The sequence below is a fragment of the Lagenorhynchus albirostris genome, chromosome 12 (assembly GCF_949774975.1).
Source record: "Lagenorhynchus albirostris chromosome 12, mLagAlb1.1, whole genome shotgun sequence".
Taxonomy (NCBI): Eukaryota; Metazoa; Chordata; class Mammalia; order Artiodactyla; family Delphinidae; genus Lagenorhynchus; species Lagenorhynchus albirostris.
The window spans coordinates 60,642,851-60,665,831 of record NC_083106.1 but is presented as its reverse complement, the minus strand read 5'-3'; the positions used below and the strand labels follow the sequence as shown (position 1 = coordinate 60,665,831).

The window sequence follows — 22,981 nt, the reverse complement described above, 5'->3', positions numbered from 1 at the left end:
TGATTAAGATGGGAATATAATGAGTTAATATGTATGCTTACGCAGACACACACATCACACATATGTATATACATTAACACACACACATATGTATATATATATATGTTCATGTAAGTCCTCAGATTAATGCTTGGCACTAATGAGCACCAGATAAGTGTCAGATACTGTTCTTGTTATGGGAAGTGGATCTGCATTTAACTCCTGGGTAAATAGTCCTCACTCATATAAAGGGTAGAGACTAGAGAAATCAAGACAATAAAACCTGAGGTGCCAAATGCACCTCAATGGATTATTGATGTTTGTATTATTTGTTCAAAAAAGATTGTAGAAGGCAAGAAAGAGCATAACTCAATGGGTAAGCTAGTTAGGGTAAGCTAGTTACTTATATCTCTGGCCCTCAGCTTCCTCATTCTGCAGAGAAGAGGTGATAAAAGACCTCCTTGATAGGGGTTCTGTGAGGAACAAAGGAAATGAAGTATGCAAAGTGCTTGGCACAAAGCCTAGCTGAGAATGAGCATTTAGGAAACGGGTACTGTTAAAGTTACAACTTGATTTTATTGCACTGACATCCTATATTTAGTTTTTGCTAAGACTGGAAAGGAAAATGCAGTTGATTTTGTGATTAAGTGTATTTTAGGATGTATCACCTGTTTATCTCAAAATGTATTTATGATTAACTCTTCATCCCTACCTCTACCTACCCCTCTATCTTTCCTTTTCTGTTTCACAGGAAAAATTATGACCTCGGCATCCAAAGGAATTCTCCGCCCATTTTTAATCGTCTGCATTATCCTGGGCTGCTTCATGGCATGTCTGCTCATTTACATCAAGCCCACCAACAGCTGGATCTTCAATCCGATGGAGTCAGCCAGCACTGTGCTGAAAATGAAAAATTTCTTCTCCACCAAAACTGATTATTTTAACGAAACTACGATTCTGATTTGGGTGTGGCCATTTGGGCAGACCTTTGACCTTACATCTTGCCAAGCAATGTTCAACATCCAAGGATGCCATCTCACGACGGACCGGTCCCTGTACAACAAATCGCACGCGGTTCTGATCCATCACCGAGACATCAGTTGGGATCTGACTAATTTACCTCAGCAGGCGAGGCCACCCTTCCAGAAATGGATTTGGATGAATTTGGAATCACCAACTCACACACCCCAGAAGAGCGGCATTGAGCATCTGTTCAACCTGACTCTGACTTATCGCCGCGACTCAGATATCCAAGTGCCTTATGGCTTCTTGACGGTGAGCACAAACCCCTTCGTGTTTGAAGTGCCAAGCAAAGAGAAGTTAGTGTGCTGGGTTGTAAGTAACTGGAACCCTGAGCATGCCAGGGTCAAGTATTACAATGAGCTAAGCAAAAGCATTGAAATCCATACCTATGGGCAAGCATTTGGAGAGTATGTGAATGATAAAAATTTGATTCCTACCATATCTACTTGCAAATTTTATCTTTCCTTTGAAAACTCAATCCACAAAGATTACATCACAGAAAAGCTCTACAATGCTTTTCTGGCTGGCTCTGTGCCTGTTGTTTTGGGGCCATCTAGGGAAAACTATGAGAATTATATTCCAGCAGATTCATTCATTCATGTGGAAGATTATAACTCTCCCAGTGAGCTAGCAAAGTATCTGAAGGAAGTAGATAAAAACAATAAATTATACCTTAGTTACTTTAACTGGAGGAAAGATTTCACAGTAAATCTTCCACGATTTTGGGAATCACATGCATGCTTGGCTTGTGACCATGTGAAAAGACATCAAGAATATAAATCTGTTGGTAATTTAGAGAAATGGTTTTGGAATTAAAGTTTTCCATCATTTGCACACTTGGCAAATTATTTTGATGAGATATTATTGAGGTTTTGAAGATGAGAAGAGACATCATTCAGCTTTTGTGTCATAATTTATTTGTATCACTCTCTCGGGTGACATATATATTTTGATGAGATATTATTGAGGTTTTGAAGATGAGAAGAGACATCATTCAGCTTTTGTGTCATAATTTATTTGTATCACTCTCTCTTGGGTGACATATATATTTTGATGGAGATTTTTGAGAGCGCAGCCTCAGCAATCACTCCACTTGTTTTAAATTATCTTATATATACCTAATTATGTGCACTGAAAAATAATTTATTCTTCTCTATCATTTGTAAACATTATTTGTTTCATATTTTTGTAGTTGTCTGTAATGTAACTTTGTGATTCGATTGTTGTTCCTACACTGATCAGTTGTTTAATCCATTTGGTAAATGAAGATGCACATCTTCAAATATGAATATTTTCATTAAATATTATCATCTCTAGTTCCAAGTTGGCATAATGTAACAAAGGAAAAGCATTTGTAATTGAATTCTAACCTCTTTGACTTCGAAGTTGAACAGTGTATAACTGTCTTTATTTGATCTATTTTTTACCTGTTTACCACATTTGTGAATGCCACATTTGTGAATTATTCACTTAGTGAATAAGCCAGATAGTGGAGCAGAACTATTCTATTCGGGAAGCTATTAGGCTTTCCATTTATTTTCATTAAGTTGACTTGCACATGCAGCCACTTGTTCTCATGATCTTAAGTTAAATTATGATGTATTTTTAAATATCCAATTTGTTGGGATTTTTAGTACCTGGGAAATAATCCTAGTAACACTTAAGAAAATCTAAGATAGTTTTCTTCCTGATTTTAACACTCCTTTTTATAATGAAACAAATAATCTTATCAAGTGACAAGGGAAAATGTTATGTATAGATACAAGTCATATTTATAATTGGTACATTTATGCATCAATATAATTTTTAATAACATCAATTTAAAATATTTTTTCCAAAGGTCCAATGTCTAAAACTATTTCATTTCATCATATGAACATAATATGTGAGATGTTTGTCCTATCATTTAAAAGAACCTAAATAAAATTATTATCAAGGTCTTAAGTATAAGATGTTAAACATAATAAAATGGCGATCTGTAGGGAACACAGAATGATATCTCAATGCATATTTGTTGAATTAATAAATGAATGACATTGAAAGTCATCAGAAAATTTTTGTTTGTTCCAAAAAAGTGACAGTTCTATCCTAGAGGTACTAACTGGAGATGATGTTTTATATTCCATTTTTGTAATTATTCATATGTGGCACATGTGACCATGGCCCTCAGGGTTTTACAGAACCAAAATAAACTTTCATTATACTACGTTTTTGGAGAATTCACCCCTGAACTTGCAGTTGCTGTACAGTGTTTCCCCTCCATAATGTTAAGGGCTGGATATAAGCAGAGAACAGTGAGAAAAAGATGGGAAGATAAGGATTCTTCAAAGAAAACATTTACCAAAAGAATCTTTAATGACTTTATTCTAAACCCATCAACAGTGTTAGAACATTCTGATGACATCCATTTGTGTCTATTTGTGACTTAGTCTAATAATCCTCTACATGTTAACATCAGTAGAACTCAACTCCACAATTTTCTACATCAAATGGAAGTTAGAGAGAGAGGCAAATTTAAATTCAGAAAGCAGGAGCTATGTCCAACAATCCAGACTGCCTTGTGAGGGAATGAGCTCTTGGGACCACTAGAAGGATTTGAGCAGAGGAAGATTCCTACGTTGGATGAAGGCTTGTTTGACCTTCAGGTTCACTCCTTTACCCATGATTGAACAGGCTCCCTGTGTCAGGCAATGCCCTAACCAGAGATAAAGATGAACAAACCTGTTTCTGAGCCACATACTTTGTTTACTCACTTGACCTAATGGAAGATTACCTCCATATTATCTCTTCTAACCACACTGCATCCAGAAATGATGTCTGTGTAGATGCCCTCCTAGATAAGGAGAGATCTCCACTACATTTATTTCATGATGTTCAAATAGTCAAATTCATACATTTATGTTTACTTTATTGTCTTTTTGGCCAAAAAAAAGTATAGGGATCTAAAGAGGATGCATTACTAACCAATTTAGAAATACCTCCTTTCTGCAGAAGCAGAAAAGCATTCAGTAAAAAGCCTTTGCTGTGGTGGGTGCTCATGATTTCAAAGAACCGAGAAACCTGAGGGCATTGCCTTTATTGTCAACTATGAATTTGGTCTCTTTCTCAGTGTGAGACTATAATTATATGCTGATAATATGACTGAAGCTAAGGCAATAATACTGAGTGACTAACTAGCACATCTGTATATTAAAAACCCATTACCAAGTCCCAGAAGAATAGGTTTTCTTAATATGAAGTACCAAAAATGAATGAGTCAGCTTCAATTCTGGGTCCATTGATCAGTGAGTTTTAGGGCTGGAAGAAATTATAGCAATGTTTACAAACCAATCTCTTCGTTCTACTTATGAAACAACTAGATTCAGAGATAATATTTATTTAAGACATATGTTCACACACACACACACAGGCACACACACTCGTACACCCCACACCTATATTGACATAGCCAAGATTAGAATTAAAGGGTACTATCTCTCTTGATCCTGTTTTCTTCTTCATTGTATTCTCACCTTATCATTGAAGTACATCTCAATTCTAAAAATGTGAATGCCTTATTGGTGTTATTAGGGCCTGTAGGATGTTACACTCTCTGTGGAAGCACTTTGACTTTTGAAAAAGTATACATAAGGTAAATAAAACGTGAAACTTGTTAGCATTCTTTCTGGTTTAAATATTTTAGGAGTTGAGCTTTAGTAGAAGGAAATGGGCTTTCACTACATTTGAAGTGAAATGCAACCCTCAAGATGGTTCTGTTTCTCTGCCACTTCTTTAATAAATCCTGTGGATTGCAATTTTTTAAGGATATCACATGGTGAAAGATAAATATTTGACAAGATTGGCTTGCTGCTGGTTACAAAAACAAACAAATTTTGCCAGGAGGTAGATTGTGAATATAAAAAAAGAACAGACCACTTAAAACGTTTTATTTAAAAATATCAAAAATCTTTTACTTTCAATGGTCTAAATATTATTTATTGCAGGCCTTACTAGTAAGAATATATAAATATAATTATTATAGGCCTTATTAATAAGAACATATACTAAATTCTCCATATCTAGCAGTATGTCATGTCTGAAAAAAAAAAGACATGACAGTCGTAGTTTATGACAGCCATAAATATGACAATATGAAGTAGAAACGGAAAAAGTTATCTAAATAGGAATCCACTATCAGCTTCAAAATTGTATATTTACTATACAAATTCTGATAATCCCAGAATGTGCAGAAATATCTTCTGTTGTGAGGGATTAGAAAGCTTAGAGTATCTGAGGTATAAATTGACCAACTATTTAGAAATTATTTGCTGAGCCTTTATATTCTTGCCTCCAGTTGGAGGTTAAATATGGAAAAAATAGGAAACTATACTATTGAGATCTTTTTGCCTGCCAATTTTCAGACTAGATTCCGTTGAGTCTTAAAGGCAATCACCCAGAAAATGTCTCTGCATGAATTAATGTTACCAAAACAAGGTTTAGATCCTTACATTATGACTTTGTGCTTAATCATATCTTTGAGTGCCCTTAAACTCTATCTCATTTAAGGGAACTTCTTAATAAATTAATTGTAATCAAGCTGTTAAACAAAATAAATTTTAGAATCTAAAAGATAAATCCAGTGCCTAACCCAGAGGAGGATCTCAACAAATTCTTGTTGAATGAATAAACAGGTTGCATTAGAGATCATGCAAAATATTTTTTAAAGTGTGATAACAGTTCCAGCTTCTTGGTACCTGTTAGACATGATGTATTTATTTCATTGGTCAGTTTGCTGCCTGGATGAAAAGGAAGGCATTTTATGTCTTTCCAGGCTTACTGCATTCTAAGACCCCAAAGAAGTAACATTTCTAGAAAGATTAAAAAGAATTTGCAACATGTTAACAGTCTATTCAAATATTAACATACCAACGGTTTCTAATAGGAAAAAAACAAGTAGTATTTAAGAAGAATATAAAGTGCAAGCACTGTAGGGGGCACATATTTATTATCAAACTATGCGTGGGGAGAAATATCTTTTCTTTCCTCCCGAACTAACACTTCTTTGTATTGCAAACATCAGTCAATGAAGATGGTATTTTTTTTCTGGACATCTCTCATCTGGAGATTTTGTAGCATTTTGCAAATGGATAAGCTCCACTACTACCCAAAGCGTTCTTCCTCTTAGTAATTCATATTGAATGCATCCATATCCGTAAGCATTATATAGAGCAGTTTACAACATAAATGAGAGATAGCCTGCTAAACCAGAAATATGAGTAATGCTAAGCTGGGTTATTTATTCAAAAAACTGTAATTTTGAGAAAGCCACTTAACCTCTCTGGACCTTGTTTTTTGTATGTTCCTTTTAGCACTGTTACTCTCTCATCTAAGATCTAAATTGATATATGCGCGTATTTGCAAATGCACTTCCAATGACCATCACAAAATAATATTTTGGAGGTAAATATTCCAACAGATTTCCCTCTTATTTCTCTGAATAGACAAGTAAAGTATAAAACTGATTATTAATCTAATATTTGGAAAGAGACTAATCCAGTGAATATAGCAAATGCTCAATTAACTAACCCTCCTCCTTTAACTCCTTCCACCCCTTAGTTCTCTACCTACTTCCTTTGCAATTCATATACTCACCTACGCACTGAGATCTTAATTGCCTGCAGAAAAATAAGCATATATTGAGCATTATTTTAAAATATTTTAAATTTTTCTACACCATCCACATTCCTATTACAATTATCTGAAAATTTTTATGTATGCAAACATTTCAGGGAGGTAGTGGAGGCGCATAGTCAATCCCCAGATGATAGTAAATTGGGGAGGCTAATTAGAGTAAGCCAGATTGAACACATCTGGACAACTCAGTTATTTTTAAAACTCACAGCTAATATATATTTATTCATTTGATTTAAATTAAAAATATTTTTAAGAAGAATTTAAAAAAAAACCCTCCAACATCAACTGCCTTTTGTCAATGTTAGTGAAAAGCCTGGTTCCTGGGTCACCTCACCTCGAATCACCAGAGGTGTTCATGAACAATACTGATTCCTGGGCCCGGCTCATGCAGTTGGAATATCTTCACATAAGTCCAAAAAAACATGCTTTTAATGCATGTCCTAAGTTATTCTGTTTCATGCCATAGTTTGTGAACCATCCTAAGCCAATGATTCTCAAACACACGCCTTTGGAACTTGCTGGGTCAGGTACGGAAGAATCATTTGAAAAAGTGTTAATAATACACAGCTTCTGATTCTCTGGATCGGAGATGGGAGCTGGAATCTGTATTTTTAAAATCTCCCCAGATAGTTCTGATGTGCTGTTAGTTTTGAGGTCTGAGTCTTAGCCACCTGTTAAATGGGAAGTGTTCTATCGCTCAGTTGAAACGAGCTATCACCTTTCTTGAGTTAACCTGGAATCTTTCAAATATGTCAGTAAAGTATTCATTCCCCTACTTCAAGGTCCAAAACAATGTCTATGCCTAATTATTTCATGAAAAGGCTCCACAGCTGATACTAACATGGGGCCACCTCTGGGAACCACCAGTCTACACAAAAGACATGAACAATTCTTGGCCTGGAGGAATTAGTAGGACAAGAAAAGGTTATATACCTTGAAAAAAATGCCTCTCATTCTCTTTCTGGTTTCTAACTTCATGTTTATATTTTGCAATGGAAGGACTAGACTATCCAATTACTAAAATCCTTTACAGCCATAAAATCCTAAGCTTCTGTGATCTGCTTATCTGCTGTATGTGTTTAAGAAAACTCTTTCCCAGATTCCAAAGTCCTTGCTTGATGGGTTGAAAAGTAATTTGCAGTCAGGATATACCAGCAAGCTGTAGCATGTGGATTTTTTTAAATTGAAGTATAGCAAATTGATTTACAATATTATATTATGTGTACAACATAGTGGTTCAATATTTTTATAGACTGTACTCCACTTAGAGTTATTACAAAATAATGGCTATATTTCCCTGTGATGTACAAGAAGCAACAAGGTTATAGCATACAGCACATGGATTTTTGATGACCACAGATTTAGAGTTGAATCCCAGCTCTGCCCATTCACTGTGTGCAAGTTATGTGACTTCTCTTAGCCTCAGATTTTGCATATGGGGTAACATGCATGTGGAGGTAACATGGAGGTAACATATTCATGATGTGTTTTTTGTGAGGACAAATACAATGACGTTTAAGTGACTAGACAATGTGTCCAGTTAGTATGGTTTACTATAATGAAAGATCATTGTGAGGGATCCAAAATTATTTCCACAATTTCAGTCCTGAGGCTCTGAAAGCGTTAAGCAGTTTATAAAAATCACTGCAAATTTAAATAAGCCAAAGGAATAATCTTCAGGAGAGGAGAAACAAATATAGTGTGGACGCGTACATTCACGTCTTCTGTAATCACTAAGTAACGCAAGGTGTGTGGGGAGCTGACAGTCGTAGTGCATAGGCATTATTTGCATTACTAAACACATACATCATTTCTTAAAATCATGGAACCCAAAGCAGACCTAATTTTACCTCCATGTTATGAGCAATCAGTAAATTAATAGTCAATTTAGCATATTATCAGTTGGTATAGCTCAAGTCACAGACGAAATAGCAGGAAGATTCTCAGAAATCATTTTCTGGTAAGGAAAGAGGCCTAGAAATAAATATTCAACAACTTGACTTAATCCCTCATTTCAACTGTCTAGTAGTTCAGCCACAGAACTAGTTAATGATAAAAGTTAGGAAACAGAATCAAGTCTCTACTTTTTGTAAAGTTTAAAAAGAATGCTAAAATTTACTTTTTAAATGTTAGAGTATACATTCAATGAGGTGGGATGTATTTGTTTACTGGTGCAGAAATAAAATAATTCTTAGCCAGACTGCGATTGACTACTCTAATTACTAGTTGCATAATAAAAAGAGTTTTGACATGAATATTCTCGACTGTTCATGTGCACAGTTTCTAAGTTGTACTGTAATAAAACAAAAAAGTAGAGTTAAGGACAACTTTTATTTTCAGTGTGTAAAAAAGGAATGATATTCAAAATAGTATTTTTAAGTAGTTCCTAGTTGTGTTGCTTTAAAAAATTTTAGAAACATTTATTATTTCAGATACAACCTTAGAAAACTTCAAAAACTGAATTAAGTCATTTTTCTGAGTTCTCTGGCAACCAAACTGTTGAATTAACTATATATGGAAAGTGTATTAAATTAGAGCTTGCTGGAATTTCATTGTGAAAAACGTAAGTTTTATCAGAAAAATTTTAAGAACGATTTCTACAGAGAGGTATGTTAACTGTTGTGGCTTTCTACACACAACTGCATTCCATTTTGATTAATGAGAGTGAAGGAGAGAGAAAAGGGGCTCGGCAGAAAGAGGACCCAGACTGAATTAACAACCCAGTACTACTCATTATGCAAGAAATATGTACCAGAGTTACAACGCGCATCCCCTGACCTCAGATGGGACTTATTAGCCACCTTGGTCTCTCGGATGAGACAATCCTGAAGAGGCCATCTTCATCCGAGGCAAGATTGCCAGAAGAGAGCTCACTATCACGTTGGGTAGGACGCGTGTCTCTAGGGACTGTAATGAGATCAGGCCTTTCACATATTGATTTTCAAAAGCCCTCAAGCAAATCGAGAATATCTGGTTGCCTGTGTAAAACTGGGAGCAGTGCACTTTTTAGATAACAGGTGACCTATCTCAAATATTTTATATGTTATTTTAAAATAATGAATCAAAAGACTTGTGACCAGGAGTTTACTTAAAAGGAAAACAAAACAAAATTTAAAATCCCTTTTAGCTTGTAGATGCTCTACACTCAAATCAATGAAGGCTCTTGCCCTGGAAGATTAACAGCTTATGTGGCAGTGGAAATAGGAATAGGAAAAAAAAAATAAGCTGTGAAAATAGCATCACGCTTTTTTGCTCTTAAAATAAAAATTTAAATCTCTAGAGCTATCAGTATGATGGCAACCTTCACAAACAATATAGCTATTCATGTGCCTTTTTTCCCCCTCTTTTACCTTTTTCTCTCTTTTTATTTAAGGTTGGGTTTGGTAAGAGTCAGGGTTAGCGGAGTAATTGTGACAATGTAAAAAACAACATTTCCATAAATCCTGTGTCAGATGAAGATAAGAAGTAATGTTTACTGGAGGAAATGCAACTGGTCAAAATTATTTGAATGAAATTATTGAGATTTATCATCTTCATTGGAATACTGTGGTCTATTCTAAATCCAAAACGTGTGTATAATAGATGTTTTTTAAAGGGAAAAGGTAAAGAGCTAACACGTCTGCAGGTAGATTCAAGTTCAGAAAGCTGCAGAAAGGAGAAAAATGGCGACAAGAAACAAGGAAAGGAGCAGTAAATTAAGGATCAGAATTCAAGTTCTAGCTTACATAACCTATTGTATAATTCACTAGCTTTTCTGAGCCATAGATTTCTCATCTGTCAACAGAGTGCAGTGAACTTTACATTATCACCACCTGAGAAACTCTTACAAATTTTGATTTGTTGATTAGACATCCTGGTTTAATTAGCCTGGCACAGGGCATGAGCTGTCATATATTCGTCTAGAATTTTTCTTCTTTTCTTCCTGCTCCCTTCCATGTGGTCATGTGGATGCTCTGTGAGCCATAAGAAGGAGGGAAAATAGGTTGACAGGCAATTTCTTTAGGAGCTCTAACTAAAGCATTGCTAATGAAGAAAGCTGCAAGGGAGGTTTACAGACGAAGAGTAGGGATGCCATATGCTTCCTCTTATCTCATTTCCTCAAGAACACACATATAGACTCACCCATGCCTATCCTTTTTTTTATGTAGTTCAAGTGTAACTTTGAATAAAACGACATCCACTCAAGTAAGGAAGGTCAAAACTATCATGCTGAAAAAAATTGTGCCAATTCTAGCCAATGTGTGACTTGTAAGGGTCAGTAATCCATAAACTATTTGAATGGTAATTGTATGTTTTATTTGTGTAATGTGATTTTACACTATTGTATTGTCATATTTAAACAGACTCAAAAACACCCTGAAACCTAAATGCCAAATGTACAGTTTATAGGTTCATGTTATTTCTGATACGGATACTTGCATTGTGCTAATAGTTGTTTAATGCTCTTAACTTTCTGTATGTGTATTATTGCCATGCAGACCTGATAGGGTTGTCGTAAGCACACTAATTAGTCATCTGAATTTTTATAGATAAAATCACACATTGATCAGAAATCACTTTTCTACTTATTTTTTTGTAGAGTATTTTTCCACACTTGAAAAAACATGATTATTTTATATCAAACATCAGCTTTTCTTTAAAATCTTATTTTAGTAGCCAGTGCATGTTTGAAATAAGTTGTGCTAGAAATTATATGACGATATTACGGTTGTGTTATATTAGGTGAAAAAGTGCATGCCATTAGTGAATCGTGCAACTTTGGGGGGATTCACACTGCCAACTCACCCACAGGCTTCATCTCATCCCATGTGCATGATTCATGTTCTTTCAGAAGTCCTTTTTAAACTTTAGTAGTGAAAATGTTACTCTCAGTGTGAATGAGCCCATAGACGATGCTACTTTGCTTATTTTCTAACTTTGCAGCATATTGTGGTAAATTCCACTCCTCCCAATTTTCTTCTTGGCGTTTCTTGTCGGCAATAAAATACAACAAGTAAAATCATTTGTTGGCAAATGATACAATTTACTGTATAGCAATTTCCTATAATGAAGCATGAAGATGTGAAAAAAAAATCATCTCAATCCATTCCGTACTATGAACACAATATTCTGGCAGCTTTTTCTACAATCAAGAATGGTATGTCTTTTTTTGACACTGCCAAAATCAGTACTACTGCCAGTGGGGTTAAAAAAAATAATTAATTAAAAAAAAAAAAAAAAAAAAACTTGAGGCCAGGTCTGCACAACACTAAATTGGGCAGTAACGTTTACAACCCCTGGGCAGTATGGACAGCCAATCAGTATAATTGGTAGGAGGAAAAGAAATAAACCCAATCTTTTTCTCAGTAACTTGAGTAATTAAAAAAAAAAAAAGATGATTGCACAGAAAATGTGAATTTTGGCTGCAAGACCAAGCCTTTACATGCTGAAAATTTGCAGCAATCCATGTGAGCAGAAATTACTCCGTTCAGCAAAGTCCTGTCTTTATTTTTGTCTTTGAGTTCTTTTTTCAGAAAATATACTTGTGTTTTTGGAAGGGCTGAATTCCAAATGGATAATATATGTGGACCAATAACCACCCCACCCACAAATGAAATTAGTCATTCACCATGATATAGTGAGGCTAGAACATAGCACTTGGTGACTTGAACACCAATATAGCATTTACACTGTTGGAAGCTAATTTCATTGCTATGTTATTAAAACAGTGGGGATCCTATTTATACATTTATTTATTTATTTATTTGCAGAAGTTTAGTTCATTCAGGTTATTTTAACAGCTTCAGTGAAGTTAGTGTATTGGTAAGAAAAGCTGACTTCAGCTATTATTCCAAGTGAAAATCATGCAACTGAGTCTTGCTACATCCTGGAGTCAAGCATTGATCCAAATGATGAGTAGCCATTCCCAGCAATGTGGAGGCCAACTTCCCAGACCAGGATGTTGTATGTTTATGACAGTCAGCAAACATCAATCTGGGCTCTTAGTTCGCTACCATACTGTTCCCTTCATTGATTCAAACTGTAAATAACATAACATATTATGGCAGCTAAGCAAATATTTTAATAAGCCATGAGAGGCAAAATGCCATTGAAGATCTGTATATTCAGCTATCTGGAGAACTTGTGTTTTCCACAAATTAAACTGGAGATGTCATTTGAAGTTTCCTTCCCTTAAAAATACTATTATAATGTGGGTTCCTTGCCATTGATGTCTTTCTGGGCTTATAAATATATGATGTGATTGCTATAGTTATAATTTTGTGAAATTTTGTTCAGCAACTAATAGTGACTTCAATCTGTGCTAAGATCCCCAGGCAGAAATAAATGTATAAAAGATTTGAGCCTGTATCTGTAAGAAGAAATCTCTACAATCATATTTCCTATATTCAGTGTAAGTATTTCACTGATATACCGCTGGAGTTATCCCTTGGATGTGTAAATAATGATGTTCTATTCAGGCCTAATAAATTCCTGTACTGTGAATATTTAAAATAAAAATTTCAATTTAAATGTGCAATACTTACTGCTGGTTATTTATAATGCTTACGTTCAAAATCATTCATTCGAGGAAGTTCCTTTCCACTTACATGAAAATCTAGATTCCCTGTATACATTGAATTAAAATTTTAAAACTAAATAAATACATCTTACAGATTATACATTCATTACAAAGACCAAGTCAGAAAATAACATGAACCTCAGCAGTGCTCTACAATGAGAGTATGTCTTGTGTGAGTTTGGATGCCTGCATATGTGTCTCCATGTGTGGGTCTGTTTTGTGTGCTCATGTTTATGTGTGTATATCTCTGTTGTTTGTGGGGAGAAGGGCAGGTTCTTTTCTTTCTCTTGGCTTCATGTTTCTTTCTTCTCTCTGGGCAGATAGGATGGTAGTACATCTCAGCATACCTGGAGGGAAATGAAAACTCCTCAGTCCAGTTTACAAATTGGATCCAACCACATATAGGTATTAACTGGCCATTTCTTACTTAAGTTAGCTATCCCTTTTCCAGGTAAGTACTCAGAGATAAAAACTAATCCATCTGGGCACACTTCCCAGGAATGGCTACTATATCAAATATGTCTGCGACAATCCTCCCAAAATCTCTGTAACAGATCCCACAGTGATCCCAGTAGTTCTTACTCCAAAATAAATTCTGTGGTCAAATATAAATGATAATAATAGTAAATATAGATCAAGGGCTTTCAATAAGCCAGGCTATATTCTAAATACTTCACATATGTTATTTCATTTAATCTTTACAACACTCTACACTTCCACCATTACCTTTATTTTTCTCAGCCAAAAAGTTGGGACACACACCTGAGTTTACACAGTTTAAAAGAGGTAGAGTTGGAATTTGAGGCCAGGCAATTAACCCAGGGTCTCAATGCTTAACCACTAAGTTCTACTGGCTGGAAATACTGGGTTAAATGAGGTTGAACCAATGATTGATTGATTTCTGTTATAGAATTCCTTACTAACCTTAATGTGTTACTGTGAATTATGAATTTTCCACCGCAGGATATACCATAAAGTTTCCAAAGCTTATATAACCACCAATTTTTTTATTTTCATGGAGTACCTAAAAGCACTAGTAGAACATTCTTTGGAGAATGTTGCTATAACTTGATTTTTGTTCTGGGTTAATAAAATAATACATAAGAAACAATTGAACCATAAGGAAAATTGAGCAAAACTTAAGTGTATTTATTTTCAGTTTAATATCAATTGGTTTTAGAATTCTTTTCCTGTTGATTCTAAGATTAATGAATATGTCAACCTGGGTAGACAAAATTGAATTGTGTGATACAACCAAATTCCTTAAATTATTTTTTTAAAAATCAGTTGTAAAGAAAGAGAACGACTCATTTTCAGATAAATAAATGAAAGCAAAATGTTAACTAGCAAGTAGTCCATCTATGTGTCATAGTGATTCAAGAATTAATATATTCAAAGAAACAGGTACTTAGCAAGCATATAATTTAGTTAAATTCTTTGGTAATAAATTTATAATGAATTCAAAATGGAAGCTAAGGAAGCAGTTTCTTTCTAGAATTACTGTATGAAAGACAATCACTACATTTTCTCAAAAAAAAAGTGATATATTCATTCAACTTAGTGCCTCCTGGATGCAGGAGACTGTTGTTTTATCTTTTAGAAGACAATAGATGATTAAGACACAAATTCTGCCCACATATATTTCATAATTTAATCCTCAGATAACTCACACCCTCAAGGGAGAAATAGCATTCAGAGGAGGGAGAAATGCACAGGAGAAGATGAAGAAAGATACAGAAAGGAATGTCATTTAAACTGGACAGGCAGGTACTAGGAAGGGAAAGACATGAATGACAGGAAAGGGGACAGAGTGACTTATGTACAGAGAGGGAGAAGTACAGAGAAGAAGAAAAATATAATTCAACTTAATTATATCTTTGTGTCTGTGAGGGGAGGAATAAGCAGTGAGATATGTAGGTTTTGTGGAAACCAGGGTAGAACTCTACCTACCCTACGGCAGAAGCTACCAAGTAGACAGGGCAGTGTGATGATTATGAGCATGGGCTGTGAAGCCTGAAGACTTGTCCAGATTTCAGTAGCCATAGCTCCCCACCAGGAGCAACTGTGCTGCCTAGGGGTCATTTGGCAAAATCAGGAAAAGTTTTTAGCTGTCACAATTATTTTAATGTTGGATATAGTATTGTGATCATGTAAAAATGTTTAAGTAATACTACATTTAGCTTTTAAGACAGTGACATTATAGCTGTAACACACTGCTTATTGACATTTAAAGGGAAAAATATCATTAGTCAGTGAGCTAAATATTTCAGAAAAACTCTTCTGATGATCATAGCTAAAAAAAGATGGAGGAAACATAAAAAATTATCATCCAAAAGTTATCAAATAGTTGGGTGGTAAGGAATTAAAATGCCGAGACACTGGAAAGGATGTGAATCCAGAGATTTTTAACAGGGTAATGGGGAACATTTCTGCCTGGGGCATTATCCAATTATAAGTTGATCACCACCAAAAGCTGAGCTACTTCTTATTTTATACATTTTTAACATCATCACAAGTCTTGGGTGACAAAAATCAGCCTTCAGGACACATGACATGTATAATCCTACTAAGCTTCACTGTCTGCTTTGGGTTGGCTTGAAAACGCCACATCCCAGGATTAAGAGGAAAGAAGGAACCACCCTTGCACAGACAGCAGCCAGGTCATCTGGGTAGACCAGAAAACTTCAAACCCAAATCTCAGTGTTAAGTTATACAGACTAATAGTGACCCCAGAAATCAGCAGTAGCAATAAAAATCTTTAGAAAGATTTTAAAGAAAGATAAATCATTCCCAGATGTCTATTATTTCTACCAATAATTTTCCTTATATAATATCCATTACTCAGAAATAAAGAGACAAATGAGAAAACCAATCATCGATGACAAGCAAGCAAAACCACTTCTGAAACATCAATAGAAACACATACAAAGGACCCCTGAGCTGAGGACACAGAGAGACAGAGTTGGAAGAATGGAGGGGCAAGGAAAGGCATATTTGTAGGGTAGAGTACCAAATGGGAAAGAGCTGGAGAGAGAGAGACAGAGACCAATATAGACAGAGAGATTCAAAGATTTGCAGAGGGGCCCCCTGTTAAGAATTCAGCTGAGTGCTGATTGAAACATGTGTGTGAGGAAATTACCTGAGATCATAGGAAAAACAACCTGAAAGGATTAGAGGGAACAATGCTTGGAAATAATATAAGGCTGGGATTCGTTTGTGTTCCTACCAGAGAGAAGAGAAAAACTTTGAAGTTCACAGGTTTTTGGATAAAGGTCTCAGAATGTAGTGCCTCAGTAAAGGGAAAAATTAGTCCTAGACTAAAGGCTGCTCTGATTCCACCTAACAAAACTTCAAGCAAATCTCCACAAAATCAAACTATTCCCAAGTAAATGTGTCCAAAACAAAACTCAAGAATATCTGTAAGAATAAAAAATACCTATGACCCACAATAAGATAAAATACACAATGTCTAGCATCAAACCAAAAATTAAATCCAAATTAAGCAGAAGAAAGTAATAATAAGATAGCTCAGAAATCAAAGAAATCGAAAATGGAAAATTAGTAGGAAAAGTATCAATTAAACCAAAACTGGTTCTTGGAGATGATTAATAAAATTGAAAAATTTCTAGCTTGACTGATTATGGAAAAGAGAGAAGATATAAATTACCAACATCAGAAATGAGAGAAGTAACATAACTACAAATTTTAGAGGCACTAAAAGGTTAATGAGGGAATACTATGAGCAACACTATGCCAATAAATTTGACAACTTAGATAAAATGTACACATCTTTTAAACGCACAAGGTACCAGAGTTCATTCCAAAAAACAAAGAGGAAGAATCTGAATAAACTCAGATCTGTTTTCAAAAATTAAATTTGTAGTTTAAAAAAACTTTTCCACAAAGAAATCTCCAGAGCAACATGGCTTATTGGCAAATTCTACCAAACATTTAAGAAAGAAATAATGCCAATTCTATACAAATTCTTCCAGAAATTGAAGAGAATATGTTCTTTTTCTTGATTACAGTGATGGTTTCACAGGTGTATACATATATCAAAACTTATAAAATTTTACACTGTAAATATATGTAGTTTATTGTATGTCAATTTCATCTCAATAATCTGTTTTTAAAAGGCTTAAAAACTTATGTGCCCAATAAATAGGCAACAGAGAATTTCCCTAGGAAAATGTCCAACATTAAATAAAAAATGCAAATAAAAGCAGTATTGAAATATAGTTTTGTACTTCTCATCAATTTTGAACATAAAAAAATCAAATAAATTTTGACAAGGCTGTGGTGAGACAAGCATACATATGTACAGCAGATGGAATTCTAAACTTTTCACCCACTATGGAAAACAATACTGTAAAATACAGCAGCTGTCATAAATAGTTTTATTTATCTATAAAGAAATATTCATGTATTCAGTAATCTTTGTTTTTATCATAACTTCTAAGAAAATGATTTAACAATAAAGCTCCCTTGACCAGATGTTTTCTTCATTAAGTATAATAGGAAAAAATGGAAATCATTCAAATACCAAACAGTAGGAGAAGTTTTATAAATCATGTTGCTGATACATTATGAAACTACTTGTAAGTCAAAAAATAAATAAGTAAGTAAATGAGAAAACAAGTGAAAACACAGATGTCAATATTATGTGTGGTATAATTACAACTATTTTTAAATGTATATTTATTAACGAGAAAGACAACAAAGTCTGGATATAACATGTCAAAATAATCATAGTTTTGTTATGGGAATAACATTGGTGATTTAACATTTTTTAATGCCTCTGTTATTTGTTTTAATAGAAAAAGGCATTCCACTTGATCTAAATGTTTCTTACAATTTAGGTTCTTTTTCTTTAAAATTATTAATTCTTTGAAGTAGTTTTCTATTAAAGAAACTAATTTGAACAAATTCATCTACATTCTTTTTTTCTTCTAATTTCATCAGGGATCTTAAGTACAGACTACAGCCATGGAACAGTGTGAAGCCCTGAAGTAGATGATAATCTCATTAACCTGACATTTATCAACTGAGCTAAGTGGCCATGAATATGAATGCAACAGAGAGATGATGACTGAGGAAGTTTCTGCTGTGCTGGTTGCATTCTGCCTTGTGCATAAAAAATAACAAGGCTTAATGAAAAAAGTGCCAAAAACAATAACCATAAAAAAAAATCTTTGCATAGTTAAATAGCCACAGAAACTTGCATCCAGCATCTTGATCAATTAGTCCTTCTGGAGATGTAGATCTTTGAATGTGTTTGCTTCCTAAAGAGTCTTGTTTGATTAAAAGTAAAAATGAGTCTCAAGATTCAGGTGTTTTGTTTTTTTTTTTTTCCATTTCTCTGTTTCTCTCCCTCTGTTCCTCTTAACAAGAGGGAAACGTCCTTGCAGTTTCTTCATCTGCGCACATAGTGGCGGCACCAAATAGCTTAACTTTGAAGAAAAACTTGGTGCTTCTGGAAGCCACTACCTCTGCATATTGCTAAAATTTTCTCTTTGTGTGAATGCTTGTTTCGACATGCTTCAAACATGTTTGCACACTAGGAAAAAATCACTTGTCTATTTTTAAATTGACAATATTTCCCTGTTGGCCAATCACCTGTTACCTAATTTGTATTACAGAAATACACATTCAAATCACTTCAGCTTTTCTAATAGATTATTTATCTAAACATGCTACAACATAGTGCATTATAAGTCAATGGATCCTTTTGCAGACTTCATACAAGTTTCTTAAACCTTTCCATATGTAAATGTAAAAATGTTGAGCATTACCTAATAGGATTCCTGGAGAACATGTGTTTATAGTATTAGCAGAGTAATGTATTTATTATCATTAACTTCTGTAGACAAAAGATGAACTTCTCAGTAAATCAAACCTATCAGAGCTAACTAGCTATTTTAAACATTATAATATGGATATTGATTGTTTTTACATTTCATTATGAAGTTTAAATTTTGGTTATCAACATTATTAAATTTGCCTTTGTTAGAAATATAATGTTAAACAAAAACAGTTGCTTCCAGTATTTGGAAGAAGTTGACTTTGAGGGGAATGTATAGACTCTAAACTAATACTAACATTAGTGTTTATCTACTAGTGTGACATAAAGCTACCATTCACAAATTATTATTAAAATGAACTGAGAACCTAATTTGAGATTACAAATAACTTAGAAAACAATGATGAATTCCAATATGGAGTCAAGAATAGAGTCTTTACTACAAATGGAATCTCAGTAGAACCTTGACACATTTACAAAATATTTTGATGCCAAATATATCTCACAAATTATTCTGTCAGAGGTTATCATGGAACAAATTCAAGTAAAGGGAAAAAAGAACAAGTAACATAAAATACTAAGTGGTCACATTAAAACAGAAATAGATACTCACTGCTTCACAAAGCCAGAAATAGTCTCAGCCATCTAGTCCAATTTCTTCATTTTACAAATTAGAGCTCAGAAAAATCAAGTAACTTTCTTAAGGTTATATAGTCCATGGTTGGCATAGACAGTACTAGTCTCTTAATTTCTAGTGTTGTACCCATTCATCTTCTGTATCATGTTTTCATATCATGTCAAGTAAGAGGAGGCACAAAATGGAGCATACTATAAACATATATACCACAGTCAAGGCCAAATGTTAGCTATAAGCCAAAGCACAAAAGATATTTCAAAAAGAATTTTTGAAATTTTCCATTGGTTAGGAAATCAGTTATATCCATGAGTGGCCAGTGGCAAATTAAAATATCTTATGCATTACACATTGACTGCCATTCTTCTTTTTGTCTTTCAAACTAAGTTCAGCCAAAATTTCAATGTAAATACAGTTATGACAAAAGAATAACACCTTGGGCTTCCCTGGTGGCGCAGTGGTTGAGTGTCCGCCTGCCGATGCAGGGGACACGGGTTCGTGACCCGGTCCGGGAAGATTCCACATGTCGCGGAGCTGCTGGGCCCATGAGCCATGGCCACTGAGCCTGCACGTCTAGAGCCTGTGCTCCGCAACGGGAGAGGCCACAGCAGTGAAAGGCCCGCGTACCGAAAAAAAAAAAAAAAAAAAGAAGCAGTAAATTTCACTAATGAATCAGAATGAAGGGACAATATCAACACTGATAGATATCCATCTGTCTATCACAGTCTTCTTTCCAACTTTAAAAACAAGTATTTAATATTATAACTCATCCATGACTGGATTTGGAATAACTGGAAACTAATTTATGTTTTCAGATATATAAATAGTGGGTTATTTTATGCTACATTTAATTTAGTCATTAGCTTAGAGTTAATAAATATGTATTTTGTCCAGATGTTTACTGGTATTATGGTAAATTATAATTTATGTACTTACAGATTGTCTTCACATGCAGGCAGCAGGATAAACAAACCAGGTACCATCTATTCTGGATTGCTCTGGAATATGGAAACCCAATCTTCTTCAGCTCGGGATGGCCTAGGGTACACCACTTCATCAGAAGAAATTGCGTTCATCATCTGTCATCATATATCACTGGGAACGCACAGCACTTCCCCATATTATTCATTTTCTTACAAACAACCCTGGAAAGTAAATACAAACAACTCATTTTCAGATGAAGACATTGAGGTCTCTAACTGGAGGATGATGTAGACTCCACAAATCAGCAACAAAAAAGAGATTAAAAACAGTCTCTTAACCAAATTACATTGCTTACCTGCTGATACACAATACCTCATTCAATGACTCACATTATCCAGTATGTGGTTGAGTTTTCCCATTCATTTTTGATCTAGTAACCTTGAGATTTTACACCACTTAAGTTTTATTATTTGGAAATTACATTTAATTTATCCCCACAAATACATTGGAAGCGAATAAATGTAATGTAAATCAGTAATCAGGTGGCTTTAAGACTGCCTTTTAATTAGACCTGGGTAATTTGTCTAACAAATATATCACTGTGCAATAAAATTAATGTGTACAATAAATTCTAAAGTGACTCTTCTGCCATTGGAAGACTGTAAAGCATGCTGCATACCAAGTAGTATCAAAGTGTTCCCTGGGCTGCAGACTTCCTGCTCTGAGCATTTTTTCTCATTAGGGAGTTAGACCTAACTCGACTTGCACACATGTTCTCCTGGTGTCATGAGTAACCCAAAGCAACAGTATGACCAAAGATTTCCTGTGGAGAGATTTAGTTATGCCTCCTACTGTTAATATCTTGCCCAGTCCTCAAGCCTTTCTGTTATTAAAAATTATCATGGGCTTATTCATGAGCCATCTCAAAGTGGTTCTTTGTCAGCCGCATCAGTACACCTGACAGAGATGATGATAGAAGCTGGCAGAAGGAGAAAAGGGATCAATGGCTCCTCCTTGTTCAAGAAACTCCAACATAGTGACAAAAGTATCCAGTAGGTTAATCCTTTCTGAGCACATGAAGCTTCATAAACCTGCAAAAAAGTAGGGTCATATTGACAATGAGCAGGTCTGTCTTCAGCTCTCAAATGTGTTTGCAATCCGACTTTCCATTCCTCAGAGGCATCGTTAGTAAAATGGAGTTAATACTAGTGTCTTTCACCATAAATTAATAACTCAGTTCTGTTCTTCAAATACTTTCTTCCCCCAAATGTTTAAGATATTACACTTTGTCAGCTACTGATGAATTTGTTGGAAATTTTGGAAACTTTCTTCAAAGAATACCACTTGGCTTTATTTTCTTGAATTATTCAGATAAATGTCATTGCCCTGTATTAAATTTTAGTGATTACTAGCAAAGTTCATTAACTTCAACATAGAGCTTTTAAACTCAATCTAGAATATTATTTATTTAAAGTATGCTATTATTAGTAACATTACTATTATTACTATTGCCTGTATTTAAAACTATCACTTATGGCATACATACCATAGGACACACTATGCCAGGCCTTTCATTGACATTATCCTACTTAATACTAATAAAACAAAAATTACATGGAGAATGTTTTAGCCTCATTTTTCAGATTTAGAAACTGAGCTTCAAAGAGGATAATATGTCTAAAGATACCTTGGCTAATTACCTGGCAGAGCAGAACTCAGCTTTATCTGAGTCCAATATCCTATCTATTCAGAATGTGATCTTATCTACAAGGGTTTTGAAGAGTCTTATGTTAAGATTTAAAAGCTCTGCTTTTCCATTTCATTCAATTATAAAGTCAACGAGTATTTTCTGAGACTCCTAAGTGCGAGGCAAGAATTGCCATGCAATGGAGAGGAAAACAGACCTGATTCCTACCCTCAACGAGTTTACAAACCTATAATCACACCAATAAATAGAAATTGCCAACGGTGACAAGTGTTCGGAAGAAAGAGTAGAGTTTCAGAAAGATAGGTATTTGCAGCATCTCTGGAGTAGGGTGGGGTGCAAAAGCCATTTTCAAAGAACAGAAAAACATTCAGTAACCAAAGCTACCCTGGGGCAAGATGAGGCTGAGTGAAATCACCTTTGTGACCAGGTATAGAGAAGGACACTGCCAAGGAGAAGAGTGGAGTCCTATTAGGTTGCTAATATGAACCAGCATAATTAACTCTCACAACTGTGTGTAGAGAGGATGAATCATTAGCCTCATCTTATCCACGTGGAAATGGAAATTATATGACCATCCAGGCACAGAACCAGCAAGCAGAAGGGCTGAGAGTTGAATTTGGGTGTGCCTCTCCTGAAAGCCGGCACATTTTTTCACATTGCTCTGCCCGGGGACTGCCTGCT

At 34.8% G+C, this 22,981-nt stretch overlaps 1 protein-coding gene across 1 annotated transcript; it reads left to right on the top strand.

Annotated features, from left to right (window-relative positions):
* The first annotated feature begins 738 nt into the window (after positions 1 to 738).
* FUT9 (fucosyltransferase 9) lies at positions 739 to 1,818 on the top strand. The gene has a single exon (XM_060168280.1). It carries the CDS (start codon positions 739 to 741, stop codon positions 1,816 to 1,818), a length of 1,080 nt encoding a protein of 359 aa, XP_060024263.1.
* The last annotated feature ends 21,163 nt before the right edge of the window (positions 1,819 to 22,981 follow it).